This window comes from Puma concolor, chromosome B2 (genome assembly GCF_028749965.1).
Source record: "Puma concolor isolate L17-30 chromosome B2, mPumCon1.1.hap2, whole genome shotgun sequence".
NCBI classification, from domain to species: domain Eukaryota; kingdom Metazoa; phylum Chordata; class Mammalia; order Carnivora; family Felidae; genus Puma; species Puma concolor.
In genome coordinates this window covers 28,778,488-28,800,129 of record NC_141671.1, presented here as the reverse complement: position 1 = coordinate 28,800,129, position 21,642 = coordinate 28,778,488, and the positions used below count along the sequence as shown (strand labels likewise).

The following is a 21,642-nucleotide window of genomic DNA, read 5'->3' as shown; positions in this document are numbered from 1 at the left end:
GATTTTTATTCCCTGACAATTCATTGTTGAATAGGTAACCAAAGTGGTCTTTTTAAAACCAAAACTCTGATCAGGTCACTCTACCACTTAGAGTCCATGCATGGCTTTCTACCACACTTGGAATGTAAATCCCTTACCATGTCTGTACAACAAAGCCCTGTCAATTGGTCCCTGCTCAGTATACTCAGGATGTTATGACTTTCTGTTTTTCAAATATGCCAAACTCTTTTCCTTGGCTTTGCATGTGGCATTGTCTCTGCCTAATACATTTTTTTCTCCCTGATTCTTCGTGAGGTTGTTTCCTTCTCATGCTTTGAGTTTTAGTTTCAATATCATCTCCACAGAGAGATCTTCCAGGATCTCCATCCCACTACTGACATTCTTTATCTTAGAACCCTATTTCTTTTATAGCTGTTAGCAAAATTTAGGATAATTTTTAAAAAAAAATTATTTTGGGGAACACCTGGGTGGCTCATTTGGTAAAGTGTCTGACTTCAGCTCAGGTCATGATCTCATGGTTCATGAGTTTGAGCCCCGCATCAGGCTGTGCGCTGTGCACAGAGCCTGCTCTGGATCCTCTGTCTCCCTCTCTCTCTGCCCCTCCCCCACTCATTTCTCTCTCTCTCTCTCTCTCTCAACATAATAAACATTTAAAAAAATTATTTTGGTTCTTTCTCTCCAGGAGGGGAGAGATCATGTTTATCTTGGTCATCTTTATATATATATATATATTTTTTTTTTTTTTTTCAATTTATGCATGTGTGGGTTATGTGTACATACACGTATACATGTGTGTGTATGTAAATCTATCAGTGCCTGGCACATAGAGTGTTCAGGGTATTCATGAAATATTTGGTGAATGAAGGATCACCTAGGGTTAGGGTCAGTGTTCTTCAGGACCTCCTGGGATATATTTCAGAAAGCCTGAGGGCCCTGAACAGTACTGTAATAATCTGAAGTTTTTCTTTAAAAAACTCAAAGTCCTGGGTCTCCACATGGCAGACTGGCCCTTTGAAGGGTATCTGCTAGGCATAATCCTATGATATACTCCTGAAAAGTCCTACAGACTTACTGTTCTTCTAGAGATTTAAGATATCAACAAAAGGGTATGCAGAAGTTTAAGAATTTCCTAGGGGTTAGGAGGACTACTGTAGGTGTGGAATTCAGATGTTGCTGAGGAGCCCTGTACCTACTGTGATGTCAGGAAGCACAAATGACACTGGAATTCTATACTGCAAAATCTAAGTTAAGGACCTTGTGATGGTTAAGTCTATATGTCAACTTGACTGCGCCCCATATTCCTTTAACATTATTCTGGGTAAGTCTGTGAAGGTGTTTTTGGATGAGATTAACATTTGAATTGGTAGGCTGAGGAAAGCAGATTGCCCTCCTTAATGAGGGTGGAACCCACCCAATCAGTGGAAGGCCCGAATACAACAAGAAAACTGACCTTCCCTCCAGTAAGGGGGAAATCCTCCAGCTTGACTGCTTTGACTGAGGACACTGAACTGAAACACTGGTACTTCCTGGGTCTTAAGCCTCTTGGCTTTCAGACTGGAACTACAACATACACATTCCTGGGTTTCCTGCTTGATTACTGCAGATTTTGGGACTTGTTAACCTCTATAATCATGTGAGCCAATTCCTTATGGTAAATCTTTCTCTATATACACGGTTAGATACAGAATCAACATCCTATTGGTTCTGTTTCTCTGAACCCTAACACACGCTGGTTTAGTATGTTGTGGACAAAGGGATGAAGCTCTGAAATAAAGGCGCAATTTATTTCAATAATGAGTCAAGCCAGTATAAAATTCTAAGTATACTGATCAGTTGGTGCCTTTCTAATTATATCTGTCACAGTACCTAATACTGAACTTTCTGTTTAATGCGCTAGTTATTTCATAGTCCTTCTGTGAAATATTTTTAAATCAAAGAAAAGAGTGAAAAGCAATTTTTAAAATTTGATTATTTATCAAAATTAAAACTAAATTTTGCCCATCAAAGAGGTATTAATGAGTGCATAATGGCATCTAGTAGACAAAATAATCTGTGAACTTTAAGGACTGGTCTCCAAATATATAGACAGTGGAGGGGGACAGGAATTAATTGTAAGGCATACCTCTTAAAATTATCAATTAAAAAAGTTACTTATTATTTTAATTTGATGAAGAGTCAAATATCTTTAACATACTGAACTATATAATTTTTGCCCTATTTTTAAAAGAAAATCTAATTTGGGAACATAAAGTGCATTTTAATCTACATTTTATGAGTTATGCAACTTAAAAAATGTCAATTACTAATGTTGAAAATTATTTGGATGCTTTACAATTTTTCATTCCAAATTATACTATATTTAAAATATGTCTAAAGGTGAGATCTCAAGCTACTGTTAACCATTTCTTTAAAAACCTTAACTCTTTCCTGCACACACAGACCAAAACTACTTTGTGGTGAGACCAACGGCTAGATTTCACTGTTTTGATTCATGTATGTTACTTCACATGGGCATGACTGGTTTGAAGAACTATTTTTTAAACTGTTGGAAACTCCATCTAAATATTTAACGGATGGGCTCTTAATAAAGCAAATAGTTACTATAACTAGAAAAAATTTTTCAGGTAAATTTTGTTTAAATATTACAGAGCTTTCTTGTATGAGTTTGAATACCAAGTATCAAAAACCTCAGAACTCTTCCCAGTTTTAATTTAATTAAGTTTCAGGATTTCACTAGTAAACTGACATGGTAGGCACACGTTCCTAACTCATCCATTCCTCTCTAGTACCCTTAGTGTCTTTCTAGATTTTCAATAGAGGGTAGACAATTTAAAAACATGCCCAGATCTGCATAATGAATTACACTCAATTAACAATAATTACTAACAACTCTTAAAAGCTTACAAATACCACAGACATATCCAATTCAGTACAACTAATGTTTCACTAAAATATCCCAGATCAAGGGACACCTGGGTGACTCAGTTGGTTAAGCATCCGATTCTTGATTTCGGCTCAGGTTATTTTATTTTATTTTATTTTTTTTATGAAATTTACTGTCAAATTGGATTCCATACAATCAGCTCAGGTTATGATCTCACATGAGACTGAGTCTCAGGTGGGCTCGATTGTGAGACTGAGCTTTCAGCATGGAGCCTGATTGGGACTTTCTCTCTTCCTTTCTCTCTCTCTCTCTCTCCCCCCCCCCCTTTCTCTCTACCCCTCCCCTGCTCCCGCTCTCTGAATGAATGAATGAGTGAATGAATGAATAAATACCCAGATCAAAAACTTGGGAATTTTACAAACTCCAAAAAGACTCAAAATAAGGCAACTATGATCCTTGTGTGGTAGGCTACCTACGGGAACCAATCAAATTGGAAGGAAGAAACATTTGACTGGAAACAAATAACTAGGTTTAAAATCCATTTCCTAAGGTACTAATTCTTTTGATGAGTCAATCTATCCTGACATTATTCACCATGACTCTAGTAGTTCATCAGTCCACTATTTCTTAATGCTACTAAACTTTGTTCCCTGAATCAGTATTATGTGCCACGCCAATGAGATTTCAAGTACTGGAATAAATATTTTTTCCAAATAATAAGAGCACATTTTCATTGACCTGCTGGACACTGCTATAAGTACTTCACTAACATTAACTCGTTTAATTCTCAAACCAGAACTATACAACTAGGCATAAAGAAGTAAAGTTATTTGCCTAAGGTCACAGCTAGTAAGTGAAATATATTGGATGTTTCTATTAAAACACTTCATGTTCTGTAAGAGGAGCTGTGCACACAATCTGTCCAAGGCACTTATATGGAAGCATCTACCTTTCCAGTTGTCATGAGCAATCAGGATTAGAGGCGGATCAGATAAGAAGGGGAAGTTATGCCATGATATGGGTGGTACAGCTGTTCCCCACTGTGGCAGAGGGCAAGAAATCCAAACGTGTCCTCAGCACACAGTCACACAACTCTCATGCAGCTAAGAGGAATAAAAATGCAAATTGATGGAGACATGTATGAAAGCAGAATGTTGAGAAAACTTTTTTCAGGACACCAGAAAAGCTGAAATTAAAACATTCTCTTCCTTGGTTTGGGAGGAGCTAAGATGGAGGTGTGTAGAAAATAGAGGTTTGTAGAAAATCCTAGGCTTGTCCTCAAATACCACTAGATAACTATCAAATCATTCTGAATACCCAAAAATCTCCCTGAGGACTGACAGAACAAACTATACAACTAAAGGAAGAGAAGAGGTCACATCAAGGAAGATAGGAAGTGCAGAGATGTGGTTTGAGGGACAAACAGATCACAAGTGCTGTGGAGGAGAGGAAGTCCTGGTCTTGGAGAAAGGCAAGAGAGAGAGTGGAGTGCCCAGGGAAATGAATAAGGAGAACACTTCCCCAAAGCCAGTGGCTGGGAAAATGAGAAGAGCTGATTTTTGTGAGTGTTTGCAACCAGTAGGGCTCAAAGACTGGAGTTGTAGAGGTTGGCAGGTTTGGCTGGGATAGAGACCTGAGGGCATTGCCCCACTCCTGGAGAGAAAGCAGGCAAGCAACCCTGGCGGCAGACAGAAATCTGAGGATCACCTAAGGTGCGTAGGGAGAGACTAACTGTTTGCTCTTCTTGAAGCATACCTGTGAGAGGTAACATTCACAAACACACCTCTTGGGGGACAAAAGAACCAGAGGGAGCCATTTCCTTTGCCTGAACCTAAGCACAGGTGCAGAGACATGTGCTGAGGGTGGCAAACCTGGACACTGACTGTTTAGCCTACTTGCTCCAAATCCCACGCCCCTGAACTCTTGTGTGACTGCTCTTCTGGGTTAATCCTCCATCTGTCCCAACCCAGGAAGACTCTCCCCCAGAAGACCAGCACAGGCCCCCACTATAGCAGCTCCTTAAAGTTTGTGGAGTTTTAAAAGTCAGCAGGCTTGGCTGGTATATATCCCAAAGTGCACTGGACTGCTCCAGGCAGACAAATAATGTGGACACAGATAGCATGAAAACACCAATCTGAGCGGTGCCTGGGTGGCTCAGTCGGTTAAGCATCCGACTTCGGCTCAGGTCATGATCTGACAGTCTGTGAGTTCGAGCCCCGCGTTGGACTTTGTGCTGACAGCTCAGAGGCTGGAGCCTGCTTCGGATTCTGTGTCTCCCTCTCTCTATGCCCCTCCCCTGCTCATGCTCTGTCTCTCTCTGTCTCAAAAATAAATAAAAACATTAAAAAAAAATTTTAGAAAAAAAGAAAACACCAATCCGAAAAACCCCTGGAATGAATGAGGGGGAAATTATTCACTCTTCTGGGAGTGCTTCTCCAAGACCAGCAAGCATGGAGACCACTCTCTGGAGACAAAGAAGCTGGCTAGCACCATTTTCCCTCCCCTCTCCCTCAGCAAAAACCAACTTCAGTAAACAGCACAGTCCCAAAACTGGCTGCCTCACCTACTTACACCAAGTCTTATCCCCCTGCACTCTACTGGTACTGCTTTTCTTGGGCAAGTATACCTAAGAACCAGCACAGTAGGCCCCTTCCTCAGAAGACCGGCACAAACCCCCACACGCACTACATCTACTAACTATAGAGTTCTTCAAAACGTTAGGTGTGGTGGAAATAGCATCAGATCTCATTTAACAAATAGACCAGAGCACACCTAGTTAAAACTGGACACGCTTTGGCCAAGGTCCAAACACTCTCTGATGCAGACAGGGGAAACTCTGTAGACAACTGACCTGGGGGATAAAGCAGACAAAATACAGCAGCAGAGTACATGCAGTACACACCAGAGACACTTCCTGAAGCTCCAGGCCATGGACATTATAGGACTACTCTTTCATAAAGCCATCACTCTCAGGAGCAGGAGAAGACAGAGACCCAGATAAAGTACACAGATGGAGGAATTCATCCCAAAAGAAAGAACAAGAAAAGGTCACAGCCAGAGATCTAATCAAAACATAAATAATATGCCTGATGCAGAATTTAAAGCAACAGTGAAAAGGATACTTGCTGGGCTTGAGAAGAGTATGGAAGACATCAAGGGGACTCTTACCACAAAGATAAGAGAGATAAAAAACAACCAGTCAGAAATGAAAAATGCAGCAACTGAGATTCAAAACAGACTGGATAAAATGACCACAAGAATGGAAGAAACACAGGAATGAATAAGTGATCCTTATTCAGACATCCAGATCCAGGAGTAAGAGAGAACTCCCATCAAAATCAACAAAAGCAGACCAACCCCAAGATATACTGTAGTTAAATTTACAAAATATAGTGATAGCAAAAAATCCTAAAAGACGACAAAAGAAGTCACTATACTACAATGGAACACCCATAAGGCTAGCTGCAGATCTCACCACAGAAACTTGGCAAGCCAGAAGGGAGGGGCACAATATATTCAACATGCTGAATGGGAAAAATTTGCAGCCAAATATAATCTACCCAGCAAAGCTATCATTTAGAATAGAAGGAGAGATAAAGAGATTCCCAGACAAAGAAAAACTAAAGGATTCTGTGAACACTAAACCAGCCCTGCAAGAAATATTAAAGGGGACTCTTTGAGTGGGAAGGAAATACCAAAAGAAAGAAAGACTAGAAGGAACAGAGAAAATCTCCAGAAACAATGACAAAAAAGGTAATAAAATAGCACTAAATACATATCTATCAATAATTACTCTAAATGTAAATGGACTAAATGCTCTTTTGATTAAAAGACATAGGGTATCAGAATGGATTAAAAAAAAAAAAACAAAACCCACAACCAAACCTATCTATATGCTGCCTACAAGAGATTAATTCTAGACCTAATGACATGTGCAGATTGAAAGTGAGGGGCTGGAGAAACATTTATCATGTAAATGGACTGTAAAAGAAAGCCAGAGTAGGAATACTTATAACAGACAAACTAGATTTTAAACCAAAGACTATAACAAGAGATTAAAAAAAAAAAGAAAAGCCACTATATGATAATAAAGGGGACTATCAAACAGAAGACACAACAATTGTAAAAATTTATGCCCGCATCGTGAAAGTGCCCAAATATGTAAAACAATTAGTAACAAACATAAAGGAATTCTTTGATGATAACATAATAATAGTAGGGGTCTTTAACACCCCCAACTTACATCAATGGACAGATAATCTAAGCACAAAATCAACAAGAAAACAGTGTCTTTGAATGACATACTGGACCTGATGGACTTAACAAATATATTCAGAACATTTCATCCCAAAGCAGCAGAAAACATTATTTTCAAGTGCACATGGGACATTCTACAGAATAGATCACATACTAGGTCACAAATCAGGCCTCACAAATACAAAAAATGTGAGATCATACCATGCATATTTTCTGATCATAATGAAATGAAACTTGAAGTCATCCACAAGAAAAAAATCTGGAAAGATGACAAATACAAAGAGATTAAACAACATCCTACTAAGGAATGAATTGGCCAACCAGTAAGTCAAAGAAGAAATAAAAATAATACATGGAAACAAATGAGAATGAAAACATGATTATCTAAAACCACTGGAATGCAGCAAAAGTCATCCTAAGAGGGCAGTATATAGCAATACAAGCAAGAAAAGTCTCAAATAAACAACCTAACCTTACACCTAAAGTAGCTAGAAAAAGAACAACAAACAAAACTTAAAGCCAGCAGAAGAAGGGAAATAATAAAGATTTGAACAGAAGTAAATGATATAGAAACTAAAAAAACAATAGAACAGATCGATGAAACCAGGAGCTGATTCTTTGAAAAAATTAATAAAATTGATAAACCCCTAACCAGGCTTATCAAAAAGAAAAAAGACCCAAATCAATAAAATCACAAATGAAAGAGGACAAATAACCAACACCACAGAAATACAAACAATTATAAGAGAATATTATGAAAATTAAATGTCAACAAATTAGAAGAAATGGATAAATTCCTAGAAATATATAACTACCAAACCTAAAACTGGAAGAAACAGAAAACTTGAACAGACTGATAACCAGCAAAGAAACTGAATCAGTTATCAAAATCTCCCAACAAACAAAATTCCAGGGCCAGATGGCTTCACAGGGGGAATTCTACCAAATATTTAAAGAAGAGTTAAGGAGCACCTGGGTGACTCAGTCAGTTAAGTGTCTGACTTCAATTCAGGTCACGATCTCACAGTTTCCATTCAAGCCCTGCATCAGGCTCTGTGCTGACAGCTCGGAGCCTGGAACCTGCTTCAGATTCTGTGTCTTCCTCTCTCTCTCTTTGCCCCTCTCCTACTAGTGCTTTGTCTCTCTCTCAAAAATAAATAAACATTAAAAAAATAATAATAAAATAAGAAGAGTTAATACCTATTCTTCTCAAACTATTCTGAAAAACAGAAATGGAAGGAAAATTTCCAAATTCATTCTATGAGATCAGCATTACTCTGATTCCAAAAACAGACAGACTCCACTAAAAAAGAGAACCACAGGTTGGTATCTTTGATGAACATGGATGAAAAATTCTCAACAAAATACAAATTAAATCCAACAGTGCATTAAAAGAATCATTCAGCATGATCAAGTGAGGTTGATTCCTGGGCTATAAGGTGGCTCAATATTCGCAAATCAATCAACACGATACAGATATTAATAAAGAAAGGATAAAAACCATATGATCCTTTCAGTAGATGCAGAAAAGCTTTTGACAAAGTACAATATTGCTTTCATGATAAAAGCCCTCAACAAAGTTGATTTAGAATGAACTTCAACATAATAAAGGCCAATGTGAAAAACGCACAGCTAATAGCATCTTCAATGGGAAAAAACTCAGAGCTTTTCCTCAATAGTCAAGAATGAGACAGGATGTCGACTCTCACCAGTTATTTAACATAGTCCTAGCCATAGCAATCAGGCAACAAAAAGAAATAAAAGGCATCCCAATAGGTAAGGAAGAAGTCAAACTTTCACTGCTGATGACATATACAGAAAATCAAGACTCCAGCAAAAAATTGCTAGAACTGATACACAAATTCAGTAAAATCACAGGATACAAAATCAATGTACAGGGGCGCCCAAGTGGTTCAGTCAGTTAGGTATCCGACTGCGGCTCAGGTCATGATCTCACGGTTTGTGGGTTCCAGCCCTGCACCGGGCTCTGTGCTGACAGCTCAGAGCCTGGAGCCTGCTTTGGGTCTGTGTCTCCCTCACTCTCTGCCTCTCCCCCACTCTCACTTTGTCTCTCTCTTTCTCTCAAAAATAAATAAACATAATAAAAATGTTTTTAAAAAATGTACAAAAAGCTGTTGCACTTCTATACACCAATAATGAAGCAGCAGAAATAGAAATTAAAGAATTGATCTGATTTACAATTGCACCAAAACCCACAAGATACCCAGAAATAAATTTAACCAAAGAGGTAAAAGGTCTATAAAAAAACACTGATGAGGGAAAATAAAAATAACACAAAGAAATGGAAAAACATTCCATGCTCATGGATGGGAAGAACAAACATTGTTAAAGTGTCTATACTCCCCACAGAAATCTACACATTTAATGCAATCCCTATCAAAATACCACTGGAATTTTCATAAAGTTACAACAATCCTAAAATTTGTACAGAAGCACAAAAGAACTTAAATAGCCAAAGAAATCTTGAAAAATAAAAGCAAAGCTTGAGGCATCACAATTCCAGATTTCAAATTATACTACAAAACTATAGTCATCAAGACAGTATGGTAATGGCACAAAAAGAGACACATAGATCAATGGAACAGAATAGAAAATCCAGAAATGAACCTACAACTATATAGTCAATCTTCAACAAAGCAGGAAAGAGTATCCAATGGAAAAAAGACAGTCTCTTCAACAAATGGTGTTGGGAAAACTGGACGGCAACATCCAAAAGAAAGAAACTGGACCACTCTCTTACACCATACACAAAAATGAATTCAAAATGGATGATTGACCTAAATGTGAGACAGGAACTCATTAAAATCCTAAAGGAGAAACTCTCTGACATCAGCTGTAGCAACTTCTTATTAGATATATCTCCTGAGGCAAGGGAAACAAAAGCAAAATAAACTATTGGGATTTCATCAAAATAAAAAGCTTCTCCACAATCAATAAGCAATCAACAAAACTAAAAGTCAACCTTCAGAATGGGAGAAGATATCTGCACATGACATACTGGATAAAGAGTTAGTATCCAAAATCTATAAAGCACTTATAAAACACAACACCTCAAAAAACAAATAATCGTTAAAAAATGGGCAGAAGACATGAATAAATGTTTTTCCAGAGAACACATACAGATGCCTAACAGACACAGGAAAACATGCCCACCATCTTTATCATAAGGGAAATACAAACCAAACTACAATAAGATATCACCTCACACCACTGAGAATGGCTAAAATTAACAACACAGGTAGCAAGAGGTATTGGTGAGGATGCAGAGAAAGGGGAACCCTCTTACACTGTTGGGTGGAATGCAAACTGGTGCAGCCACTGAGAGAACAGTATGGAGGTTCCTCAAAAAGTTAAAAATAGAACTACCCTACAATCCAGCAATTGCACTACTAGGTATTTACCCAAAGGATACAAAAATACTAATTCGAAGGGGCACATGCACCCCAATGTTTACAGCAGTATTATCAACAATAGCCAAATTATGGAAAAGAGTCCAAATGTCTATCAGCTGATGAATGGATGAAGTAGACATGGTAAAGGATAAAGAATCCAGATTCTAAGAGACATATGCACCCTGATGTTTATATAGCAGCATTATCGACAGCCAAACTACGGAAAGAGCCCAAATGTCCGACTGCTGAATGGATAAAGATGTGACATACATATATGTGTGTGTGTGTGTGTGCGTGCACACGTGTGTGCATGCAATGGAATATTACCCAGCCATCAAAAAGAATGAAATCTTCCATTTGCAATGATGTGGAAGGAGCCAAAGAGTATTATGCTAAGTGAAGTAAGTCAGAGAAAGACAAATATTATATGATTTCTCTCATATGTGGAATTTAAGAAACAAAACAGAGGAACATATGGGAAGGGGAGTGGAGAGAAAAGAGGGAAACAAACCACAAGAGACTGTGAATGACAGAGAACAAACTGAGGGTTGATCAGAGGTTGGTGGCAGACGGGTTAGATGGGTGATGGGTATTAAGAAGGGCATTTATTGTGAGGAGCACTGGGTATTATATGTAAGTGATGAATCAGCAAAGTCTACTCCTGAAACCAATATTATACTATATGTGAACTAACTAGAATTTAAATAAAAATTTACAAAGATAAAAAAATAAAGAAGATTTGGTGTGTGTGTGCATGTGTATGTATGTGTGTGTGCGTGTGTATGTGTACACATACACACAATGGAATATTATTCAGCCATAAAGATGAATGAAATCTTGCCATTTGCAAGAATGTGGATGGAGGTAGACAGTATTATGCTAAGTGAAATAGGTCAGTCAGAGAAAGACAAATATAATATGATTTCACTCATATGTGGAATTTAAGAAACAAAACAAATGAACATGGGAGGAGAAAAGAGAGGCAAACCAAGAAACTGACTCTTAACTATAGAGAACAAATTGATGGTTAGGGAAGTAGGCTGAAGGGGAGGAGGTAGGGCACTGGAATGGTTTAAATAGATGAGTATTAAGGAGGGCACTTGTGATGAGCCCCAGGTATTATATGTAAGTGATGAATCACTAAATTCTACACCAGAAACCAGTATTATACTGCATGTTAACTAACTACAATTTAAATAAAAATTTGTAGAAAAAAAAAATAAAGCATTCTCATCCTCAGTAGCAACAAGCAACTCTGCATTTATCAAGGGCAGCCAAACTCTACATTTATCTTACGGAAGACTCACTTCCCCTGTATAGTTAACTTTTCAATAGAGTTTTTGTATAATCAAGTGATACAAAAAGACAGAAGACATACATTATTTAATGCTATAATATTTTAATGTTATAAAGCACAGTAACTAATACACTGCTGAAAAGGAAGAAAAAAATATGGTGATAACTCATGCTTAAGAGCTCAGTTTTTATGCACTAAGGAGTTTTGTCATACACTATAGTTTTTCCATTTTTCATACACCAAGGAAATTTTATGGTTTAGATAACTAACCATTTATACAAACAAGGATCTACCTGGTTTAAAAGAAAAGAGTCAGTGAACCAATGAGAATTAAACATACAAAGGAAAACAAATTGCTCCAGAGAATAATTCTATTTCTTTTAGAAGTCGCATGAATAAATGTCCATGGGTCAAGAGAGAAAAGATGGACCCCTGGAGTACCAAGACACCCAACCACTTTCCATGAAGGAGAAGAGGTCTTGAACCACAAAGGTGTGCTTACATCCAAAATACCAAAACCAGTTAGCCCTTTCCATATCCAATTTCTATGTTCTATTTCTATGCAAGTATAAAAGAGCAGGAAATAGCCATTATCCTCATGAAGATCTCTACCTGTCCCAGCTCCCAGGGACAAAAGGAGTTCTCTGTAGAGAGACAAAACCAGAGCTGTCTTCTCCTTGTTACAGGTGGGGCCTCTTTGGCAGCTGAAGGCGAAGGGCATTAGTGTCTACACTCCAGGGCCTGGGGGCTTTTCATGGGGCACTTGAACTGAGAGTCTGGAATGATGAGTCTGAATTCTGTGTGCTACACACAAAAATCAGTCATTACTGTGGAGGGAGAATGCCGCAGGCTGAGGGGCAAAGCACAAGATAGCACCCTACCCCTACCCCAGGTGGTATCTGTGTGATATTCCTGGACACTCCCAGCTACCCAAGAACAAAGGAAAGGGGTTTAAATGCTTGCAACTAAGGCAAATGAAAAATTAAATTCCCTTACTGCCTGCAGCCCATTGACAAGTCCTTGAAACCAGCAGAGTGACCTAGCTTTAGGAGGAGCTCAGCTGCCTCCATGATGACACTTTGCTAGGGGCAAAAGAGAACCTTGACTTAACACTGTCTCAACCTCCTGAGGATCCTGTAAATCTACTTCCTTTATCTCAACTGCTCCAGGACATATGCTGGCAATCATGCTCCAAGCTTATGGCCCCTGATATGCATCTGAAGGGTCTCCTGACTGAGGTTTTATAAAATGGTGATAAGGGTGTTTCCCCAGCAACAGCTAGCCCCTCTGAGGTCCTGAAAACCTTGCTTCCAAAATTTCTTAGAGACTTATTCTGTCCCTGACTCCCTCCCAACCTGAGGGAATATAATGAGTTATCCCTCAGGACCCCAGTGCAGCTCTTCCTGCCCATGGGTCCTCTCCCCCCATGCTTTAATAAAATCACCTTTTTGCACCAAAGACATCTTCAAGAATTCTTTCTTGGTCGTTGGCTATGACCAAGACCCCACCATCACCCCAAAATCTCATCAATTACTTTCTGTTCATAATTTCTATGCTACCAATTATATTATGATTAAGACACTAAGTGAATGTGCAACTTTTGAAAATTTAAATGCAATAGCTTCTATGTGCTGATCACAGTGGGCTAGAAAACAAGATCATTTAATTCTTTCCAGCTAGAAACCTCCATAATTACATGGGTTATTTCAGACCCATGTGCAAGCTCCTTTTACCTTTATCTTCGTTTTACCATTTGTTCATAATCAACTGTACAATAATTTCATCTATAATTTTACCTAACTGGCAATCTACTCAACTCTAAATCCTTGAAGATATTTCACATTTTCTTTTTTTCTTTAACTGACTCTCATTTAATCCTCATGACCACCTTTTGAGACAGATACCCCTACTCTCTTTTTACATTTGAGAATACTCTCAGAACAATGAAGTAACTTGTTTAAGATCATACAGCTATGAAGTGTTAGAGCTTTATAGAACTCTTAATTAATCTTAAAATATCTGACAATATTAATAGGCTTTGGGACTCAAGTTTTTAAAAAGTCACTTAGAAATCTAAAATTTTTTAAGACTAGAAATTAATTCACAATGACTTAGCGACATCTACAGTCAAATTTGTATACATACCTCACTGAAAAGGCTTCCATTAACATATGAAATCCAGAGTTTCCAGAAGTTAGGCAGCTGACTTAAAACAAGCTTGGTCAGTTTTTCAACAAATGCCACCCGGTGAGGAGTTTTGTATCTCCATGCTAAGGGGGGAAAATACTATGAATATACTTTGAGTCAAGAATAAAAATTGGTTTCAACATATTACTGCTCCCCCACCTAAAAATGTGTTGCACTTTGTCCCACTTTGGCTACAGAGCTTTAATTTATTGATAGACCAATATCAGTAAATGTTCTTTTCCACATCACACTACCAAAGCCTGCCAGCACACAGAATACACTTTAACCAGAGGTTCCTGTTTTTCTCAAAGGGGCATGGCAGACTGGTCTGGAGGGCACTACAGGAGAAGGAGGATGCTTTGGCTTTTCAACCTTGTCTTCAGGATGTTCTACTTCCCTCAAAAGTCCTACCCTCAAACAGCAAAGTAAGGCAAAGTCAGGGCAAGGCCAATTAGCCTTAAATTTGAGGCAAATATCAACCAGTTGGAAATACCACTGTATGGGGGTGCCTGGGTGGCTCAGTCAGTTAAGTGTCTGACTTCGGCTCAGGTCATGAACTCACAGTTCTTGAGTTCGAGCCCCACATCCAACTCTGTGCTGACAATCTAGAGCCTGGTGCCTGCTTCAGATTCTGTATGTCCTTCTCTCTCTGCCCCTTCCCAGCTTGCGCCATGTGTGCATGCTATCTCTCTCTCTCAAAAAATATATATAAACATCTAAAAAATTAAAAAAAAAAAAAAAAGGAAATGCCACTATGATAACTTGATTCATTACTGAATTTTCACCATGTAAAAGGAACATATTCAAGTATAATCATATAATGAATAACTTCCCATGACAAAGAAATTTAAGAAAAAATAAAAATACTGAAGTCTCTTGGGTTACATATCATTTAATGCAGTTATTGTTGCAAGTGGGAAATAACATCTTATAGATTTCTTATGGGAATAAGTTCATTGGAATAAAAACAAATTAGTAATTTAAAGAGCATTAATCACTTCCAATCTCTTTCCTTTTTCTTTATTGCATTCTTTCCTGTTTCCTTCTTCCTCCATGCCTTGCTTCCTGGCCCTGCTGTTCTGTTTCACAGCCTCCAGCAGGAGCAGGCAGAGGCATCCCCACTGTCCAGTTTCACAGCAATGATCAGGAGAACTTCTGGGGTCAACTTCTAACTTCTATTCAGCAATTTCAAAGACCGGCCAGATAAGAGAACTTTATTAACTCCTTAATCAACTGTCAGCTTCCTTTCAAATTACTCCTAGGCAAAAAGTTTTGTTGCTATAATTACTGTTGTTATTCTGGGGGGGGTGGGGAGGAGGGAGATGGATTTTATTTATTTTAAATGTTTCGTAGTATTTTAAAAAGACAAGATGTGGTTGGAAAAGAAAACTTAAAAGGTATACAGAACAAAGTGTATCTCCCAGTAGTTCTCCATTTGCCCAGTTCCCAGCTGCAGCCATAAGAAACCACTGTTATTAGTCATTTGTGATTCTTTCTGAAATGTCTTTTATATACACAAGCAAATATAAATACACATTCTCCCCACCCACCCACCCAAATGTTCTTTCACACAAATGAAAGCAAACTCAACACAATCTTTTGACACTTGGCCTTTTTTTCATTTAACAGTGGATCCTGAAGTTCTTCCCTATTCATACATAAAATGTTTCTTTTTTCCCCCCACAAATACATTTGTGTACAGCTGACCCTTGAACAATACAGAGGCTAGAGACACCGATCCCCTGCACAGTCAAAAATCTATGAATAACTTCTGACTCCCCAAAAACTGAACTACTAATAGCCTACTGTTGACCAGGAAAGTTACCAATTACATAAAGCAGTCAAAAATTTTTTTTTTTTAAACGTTTATTTATTTTTGGGACAGAGAGAGACAGAGCATGAACGGGGGAGGGGCAGAGAGAGAGGGAGACACAGAATCGGAAACAGGCTCCAGGCTCTGAGCCATCAGCCCAGAGCCTGACGCAGGGCTCGAACTCACGGACCGCGAGATCGTGACCTGGTTGAAGTCGGACACTTAACCGACTGCGCCACCCAGGCGCCCCTAAAGCAGTCAATTAATACATATTTTATGTGTTATATGTATTATACTGTACCCTTACAATAATACCTTTTTAATTTTTTCTGTATTTCAATGATACCTGGTTCATCTTAAGAGTTTTTTCAAATTGTCACAAGTCTCCAAAAAACTTTCCAATATATTTACTGAACAAAATTTGTGTATAAGTAGACCTACACAGTTCAAACCAGTGTTGTTCAAGGGTCAAATGTATTTCATATTTTGTATGTATGATAATTTTTAAAAATTCCCTTTTAATGGATAAGACTGTTTCCAATGTTTTGTCATTAAAATTAGTACTTCAAAAAAAAAAAAACAAAATAAGTGTTTTAATCAATAACTTTTTACCTACAACATTTAGCACATATGCAAGTATCAGTATAGAATAAATTCTCAGAACAAGAACTTCTAGGTCCAAGAGTACATGAAGTTGTGATTTTAAAAAGTATTATTAAACTGTCCTCTACAGGGATTCTTTACACACCCACCAGCAACACACATAAACACATATAAGCTTCTTTATAATCTTACCAATGAACAAACCAAATACATAAAACCTAAAACAATAAAAATTTAGGGATTTTGCCAAACTCACATCCCATCGTTCTTCATAGCCTTTTAAATTTTTACTGTGAGGCTGAATACCTGCCTTCATATACTTAAGAGCCATTCAGACTTCCTATCTGTGGCCTACAGAGCCTCTTTACCTCTTAGGTATATTAGCCCTTTGTCTATGAGTTGGGGGGAAAAGCTTTAAATTGTTGTCACATACGTGAAAGGCATAGTTCTTTATTTAGGGGTACATTACAAACTGTACTTGTCTATTTGGCCAATATTTATTAAGTGTCCTGTGTCTTAATCCTGTGGCTATACCATAACGTCTATCTATGATGCTGACCACTAATACTGAATGAACAGAACAGGTCTTTGCCTTCATGGAGTCTATAATTGAACAGACAACCAATGAAAGGAGTCCTAATGATAATGTGATATGAGTCTAATGAAATTAGAGGTATTTTTCATCTTGAGACAGAGCTGAAAGAGACAAAAAAAAATACAGATAAACACTGTTTTCCAAATGACAGGCAGCATGCTACATAGCATAGACCACAGCCGAGTGCATGATGGGCCAATGATAATAAATAGGAGAAGAAAATCTAAAAACTGAAGCACTGAAACACGTGCCTCATGTGGTGGCAAGTAGACTGTTATGATATCTTCCCCCAAATTAGTGTTTCAAAGGTTTGAGCTCCTCCATGCAGCTATATTGATCATTACTTATATAACACTATTGTGAGAAATTCAACTAGTATCCTTATCTCATATATTCTTTGCAAGACTATTTGCTGGGAAATTAAAGTGAAAACACCCTATGCTGAACCAAGTCCTTGTTGGCTCTGATGCTGAACAAGCTCTCTGAGTGGCCTGGCTTACTGCACTTCCATGTATTCTACATATACACAGTATATAGACATTCTACATATATGGACCACTGGGTCTCAAAGATCAGTCTGTCATGGAGAATGCCTCCACTCCAAAGAAAAATAAGGAACAACTGTTTTCTCACCAACGTAAAGAAAAATTTCTTTAAAAAAAAAAACAGAGGGGCGCCTTGGTGGCTCAGTGAGTTAAGTGTCCGACTTCGGCTCAGTTCATAATCTCACGGTTCGTGGGTTTGAGACCCACGTCAGGCTCTATGCAGACAGCTCAGAGCCTGGAGCCTGCTTCAGAGTCTGTGTCTCCCTCTCTCTCTCTGCCCTACCCGACTCACCTTCTGTCTCTCTCCCTCTTGTTGTCTCAAAAATAAACATTAAAAAAATTTAAAAAATCACACACAAAAAAGTAAACTCCAATACTTGTAAGAATAACATAAAATACCTTAAAATAAACTTTGAGGTATTTACTTTTAATATAAAGTAAGATATTTCTATTAGCCTATTAAAGAAAGATATTTCTTTCTTTAAAAAAAAAAAAATTATTCTTAAGTAATCTCTACACCCAACATGTGCCTTGAATTCACAACCCTGAGATCAAGAGTCACATGCTCTACTAACTGAACCAGCCAGGCGCCCCACCCTATTTGGATTTCTTAGATTTGTTATTGAGGTTATAAATAACTAGTGACTAACAGCATTTAACTGGTACCCAAATGCATTATAACCGATATATTTTGTATCTCACACAGGTAAATAAACAATAGGTAAATATCAACTTTACAAAGGAAATGCAATATAGTTACAATTCAAGATACTTTATTCTCAGGAAAAAATGATTAGTAATTAATATATTATTAACCCTTCTTTCTAAACCAAGTTTTAAAATGCATACAAAAGGTGTTTCTCTGTACTGACTATAGAGATTACTTTTATTACAAATGTCATGTTAAAGAATTTCTCACAAAATATTTTCTGTAGCATATTCTTTAAAAGCCAACCACAGGAAAAATTAAAGTAGACTTTAACTGTGTATGTTGAATATACATTCACCTGTGAAGGTTGGTAATACTTAGCAGCAGCAACACAAGGAAAATTTCCAAGACAAAAATGTCTGAAATTACAGAAGTACAAATTTAAAAGACAAAGTAGGAGTAGAGAGAGATACTTACTGTCATCTCGACCAGACTGAAAGCTGCTGCCCCTCTTTAATGACGCTGTCTGACTAAGATGACCCAACACCAAGGGACGTGTATCACTGTCCAGATCCAACATGGGACTGTGAAGGCCTGGGGTACCTAGAAGAGAGGTGACATTTCCATACATTCCATATATTCTTATTTAGTTGATGTAATGAACTGCTTCTCAGAGTTATTTCTTGATCAATTGTTCCATTCTTTTAAATAAGACATTCACTAAGCAAAATAAAAAAATGTTTTCTCTTAATAGCTTTTAAAAGTCATTCCCACCATGACAGATTTGTAGGATTCAATCCATTTCTTTGGCTTAATACAGAGAGGTAACAAACCATGAAAGAAACTTATGTTTCATTTTAGAATGAATATTCAGCAATACTGGCAGGGGCAAGGGTGGGACAAAGTCTACAAATAAAAATCAGGATGAGAAATCCTTTTTTGAAAAACAACTTGGCGCTTGGAAGTCACGGAGTTCTGATTCTTTTGATGGAGCAGACTTACAGCATAAATCTTTAACTTTCCTGTAAAATTTAAATCTCCAAATCCTCTGATTTCTTTGGTATGTGGGATTTGATCCCCTATTTCTATTCCTGATGCCAGCCGCCTAATTTGGATCCTTCCCACCTCACACTGTTAATATTCCAGAAGCCTAACATTTTACTACTGTCCAGAAACTCTCTTTACTGTCTGGATTAATATCACCAAAATAGTGCTTTCTTGATTCTCTTCTCAGAAGTCTTCCACAAAACCCTTAGACATCCAACCCAGGGGTGCCTGGGTGGCTCAGTCAATTAAATGCCCAGCTTTGGCTCAGGTCATGAGCTGGCACCCTGTGAATTCTAGCCCCACGTCAGGCTCTGTACTGACAGTTTAGAACCTGTAGCCTGTTTCAGATTCTGTGTCTCCCTCTCTCTCTGCCCCTCCCCCGCTCATGCTCTGTCTCTGTCTCTCTCTCTCAAAAATAAATAAACATTAAAAAAAAATTAAAAAAATAAATCCAACCCAAATTATTCTAAAAACCAGGAAACATTTTTTCCTAAAATGGATATCAAGAACTATTAGTATCCCATGTTGCTTAATGAGTTAGTAAGACATTGGCTTTAGGTGGTAACATTTGCCTTGTCAGTCTGTAGAGGCATCTACACCACTTTGAGCTCTTTAGTTGGGCATCCAAAGATGTTCAAAACAAACTGAATTCAACACATTTACAGAGAATTTGCCATGCATAGGACATTTACATATTCTCCCTATGAAAAATCATCTTACATTTTTCTGCCTTGTATCCTACCCTCTCCACCTGAAAGGCCTCACCTATCCTTCCTGTCCACCCACTTAAACTCTCATTCTTAAAAACGCGACTTGAGGGGTGCCTGGGTGGCTCAGTCAGTTGGGCTTCAGACTTTGGTTCAGGTCATGATTTCACGGTTCGTGGGGTTAAGCCCTGTGTCAGGCTCTGTGCTGACAGCTCAGAGCCTAGAGCCTGCTTTGGATTCTGTCTCCCTCTCTCTCTGCACCTCCCCCATTTGTGCTCTGTCTCTCTCAAAAATAAATAAACATTAAAAATTAAAAAAAAAAAAAAATAGGACTTGAATTACAGCTGCTCCATGAAGTCACCTCTTATTCCAACTCAAAGTGTTACCTATCTTCTCTGCCTTCTGACACAAGTGAAAAGTAACATAATTCAACTGACTTGACATTCTACCTTCTGATGTTCATTAACAGGCAAGTTACTCCTATTTCCAAATGAAAATACTATATTCTCAGGTGTAAGGATTAAATATTATATCTGTGTCCATAATCACTGGACCTTCTGCAAATAACTCCCTCAATATATACTGAGTGACTGGTACTAAATTATTCAGTAAGAACTCTATTCCTTTTTTTATAACTTAGTAGAATAATAAAAGCTTATAGATTTGTTTTCAGATACAAAAGATAAAACATATCTATGCCACTGATAATATTAGTTATTCAGTAACACTGACAAGTATTTATTGAGTACCTCCTATGTGCCAGTAACTGTAGACCCTGAGGATAAGGTGATGAATAATAGACAAGGCCCTGCTCTCAAAATGTTTACATTCTGGTAGTGGAGGCAAAAAAATAAAGCAATAAATAAAAAATACAGTAAAAACATGCTATGGAGAACCTGCCTTCACAAGCTCCTCCTAACATGAGCCACTTAACATGATACACTATGAGCTATTTCCTTTTATTCTCACAAATTCTACTAAGGTAGGGATTGTAAAAATAGAAATTAAATCATTTGAAAAGATTTTTTAGTGGAACAGAATTGTATTGAAGAAATACTATGTTCTACTAAAGTGCTAAATATAAATAATTTATTTACCTGCATTTCTACTTTGGAAAACAAAATAAATGATATGTGATACAGAGTAAAAAAATACAATGGAGAAACAGTATTTTTATAATTGATTGTTTTCTGTATTAAAGAAGTTGTGTGTAGAAGCTTTAATGATATGACATTTTCCTTTGCAGTTACACAGTTGCCACTGCTATTAACTATAGAATTCAGGAAATTAGTATCATAATATCAATTTTCTGACATACTTTAATAGGAAATATAAAGAAGACCAAACTTATTTAGCATCACAATAAGTATTTACATTAAAATTATAGTATAAATAAAATTTTATATAAAAAGGTACAAAGAATGTTTTACTTAAAAAAATTTTTTTAAAAATATTTATTCACCTTTGAGAAAGAGAAAGACAGAGTGCAAGCTAGGGAGGGGCAGACAGAGTGAGAGACACAGAATCTGAAGCAGACTCCAGGCTCTGAGCTGTCAGCCCAGAGCCCGACACAGGGCTCAAACCCACGAACTTTGAGATCATGACCTGAGCCAAAGTCAGATGCCCAACCGACTGAGCCACCCAG

General features: G+C 37.7%; 1 protein-coding gene and 1 long non-coding RNA gene across 4 annotated transcripts in view; one reads left to right on the top strand and one right to left on the bottom strand.

Annotated features, from left to right (window-relative positions):
• The window catches only part of EXOC2 (exocyst complex component 2), a 275,073-nt gene that overhangs the window by 135,802 nt on the left and 117,629 nt on the right, over positions 1-21,642 (bottom strand). For all 3 annotated transcript variants that reach the window (XM_086706457.1, XM_086706459.1, XM_086706458.1), the window contains 2 exons: positions 18,721-18,846; positions 13,997-14,121 (listed from right to left, as the gene is read on the bottom strand). In XM_086706457.1, coding sequence (XP_086562583.1) covers positions 13,997-14,121; positions 18,721-18,846 — 251 coding nt within the window. The remainder of the gene's footprint in view (positions 1-13,996; positions 14,122-18,720; positions 18,847-21,642) is intronic.
• LOC147580821 (uncharacterized) lies at positions 1,215-15,334 on the top strand. The gene is made up of 4 exons (XR_015251127.1): positions 1,215-1,318; positions 12,236-12,343; positions 14,350-14,463; positions 15,129-15,334. It is a non-coding gene; the product is annotated as an uncharacterized LOC147580821 (long non-coding RNA).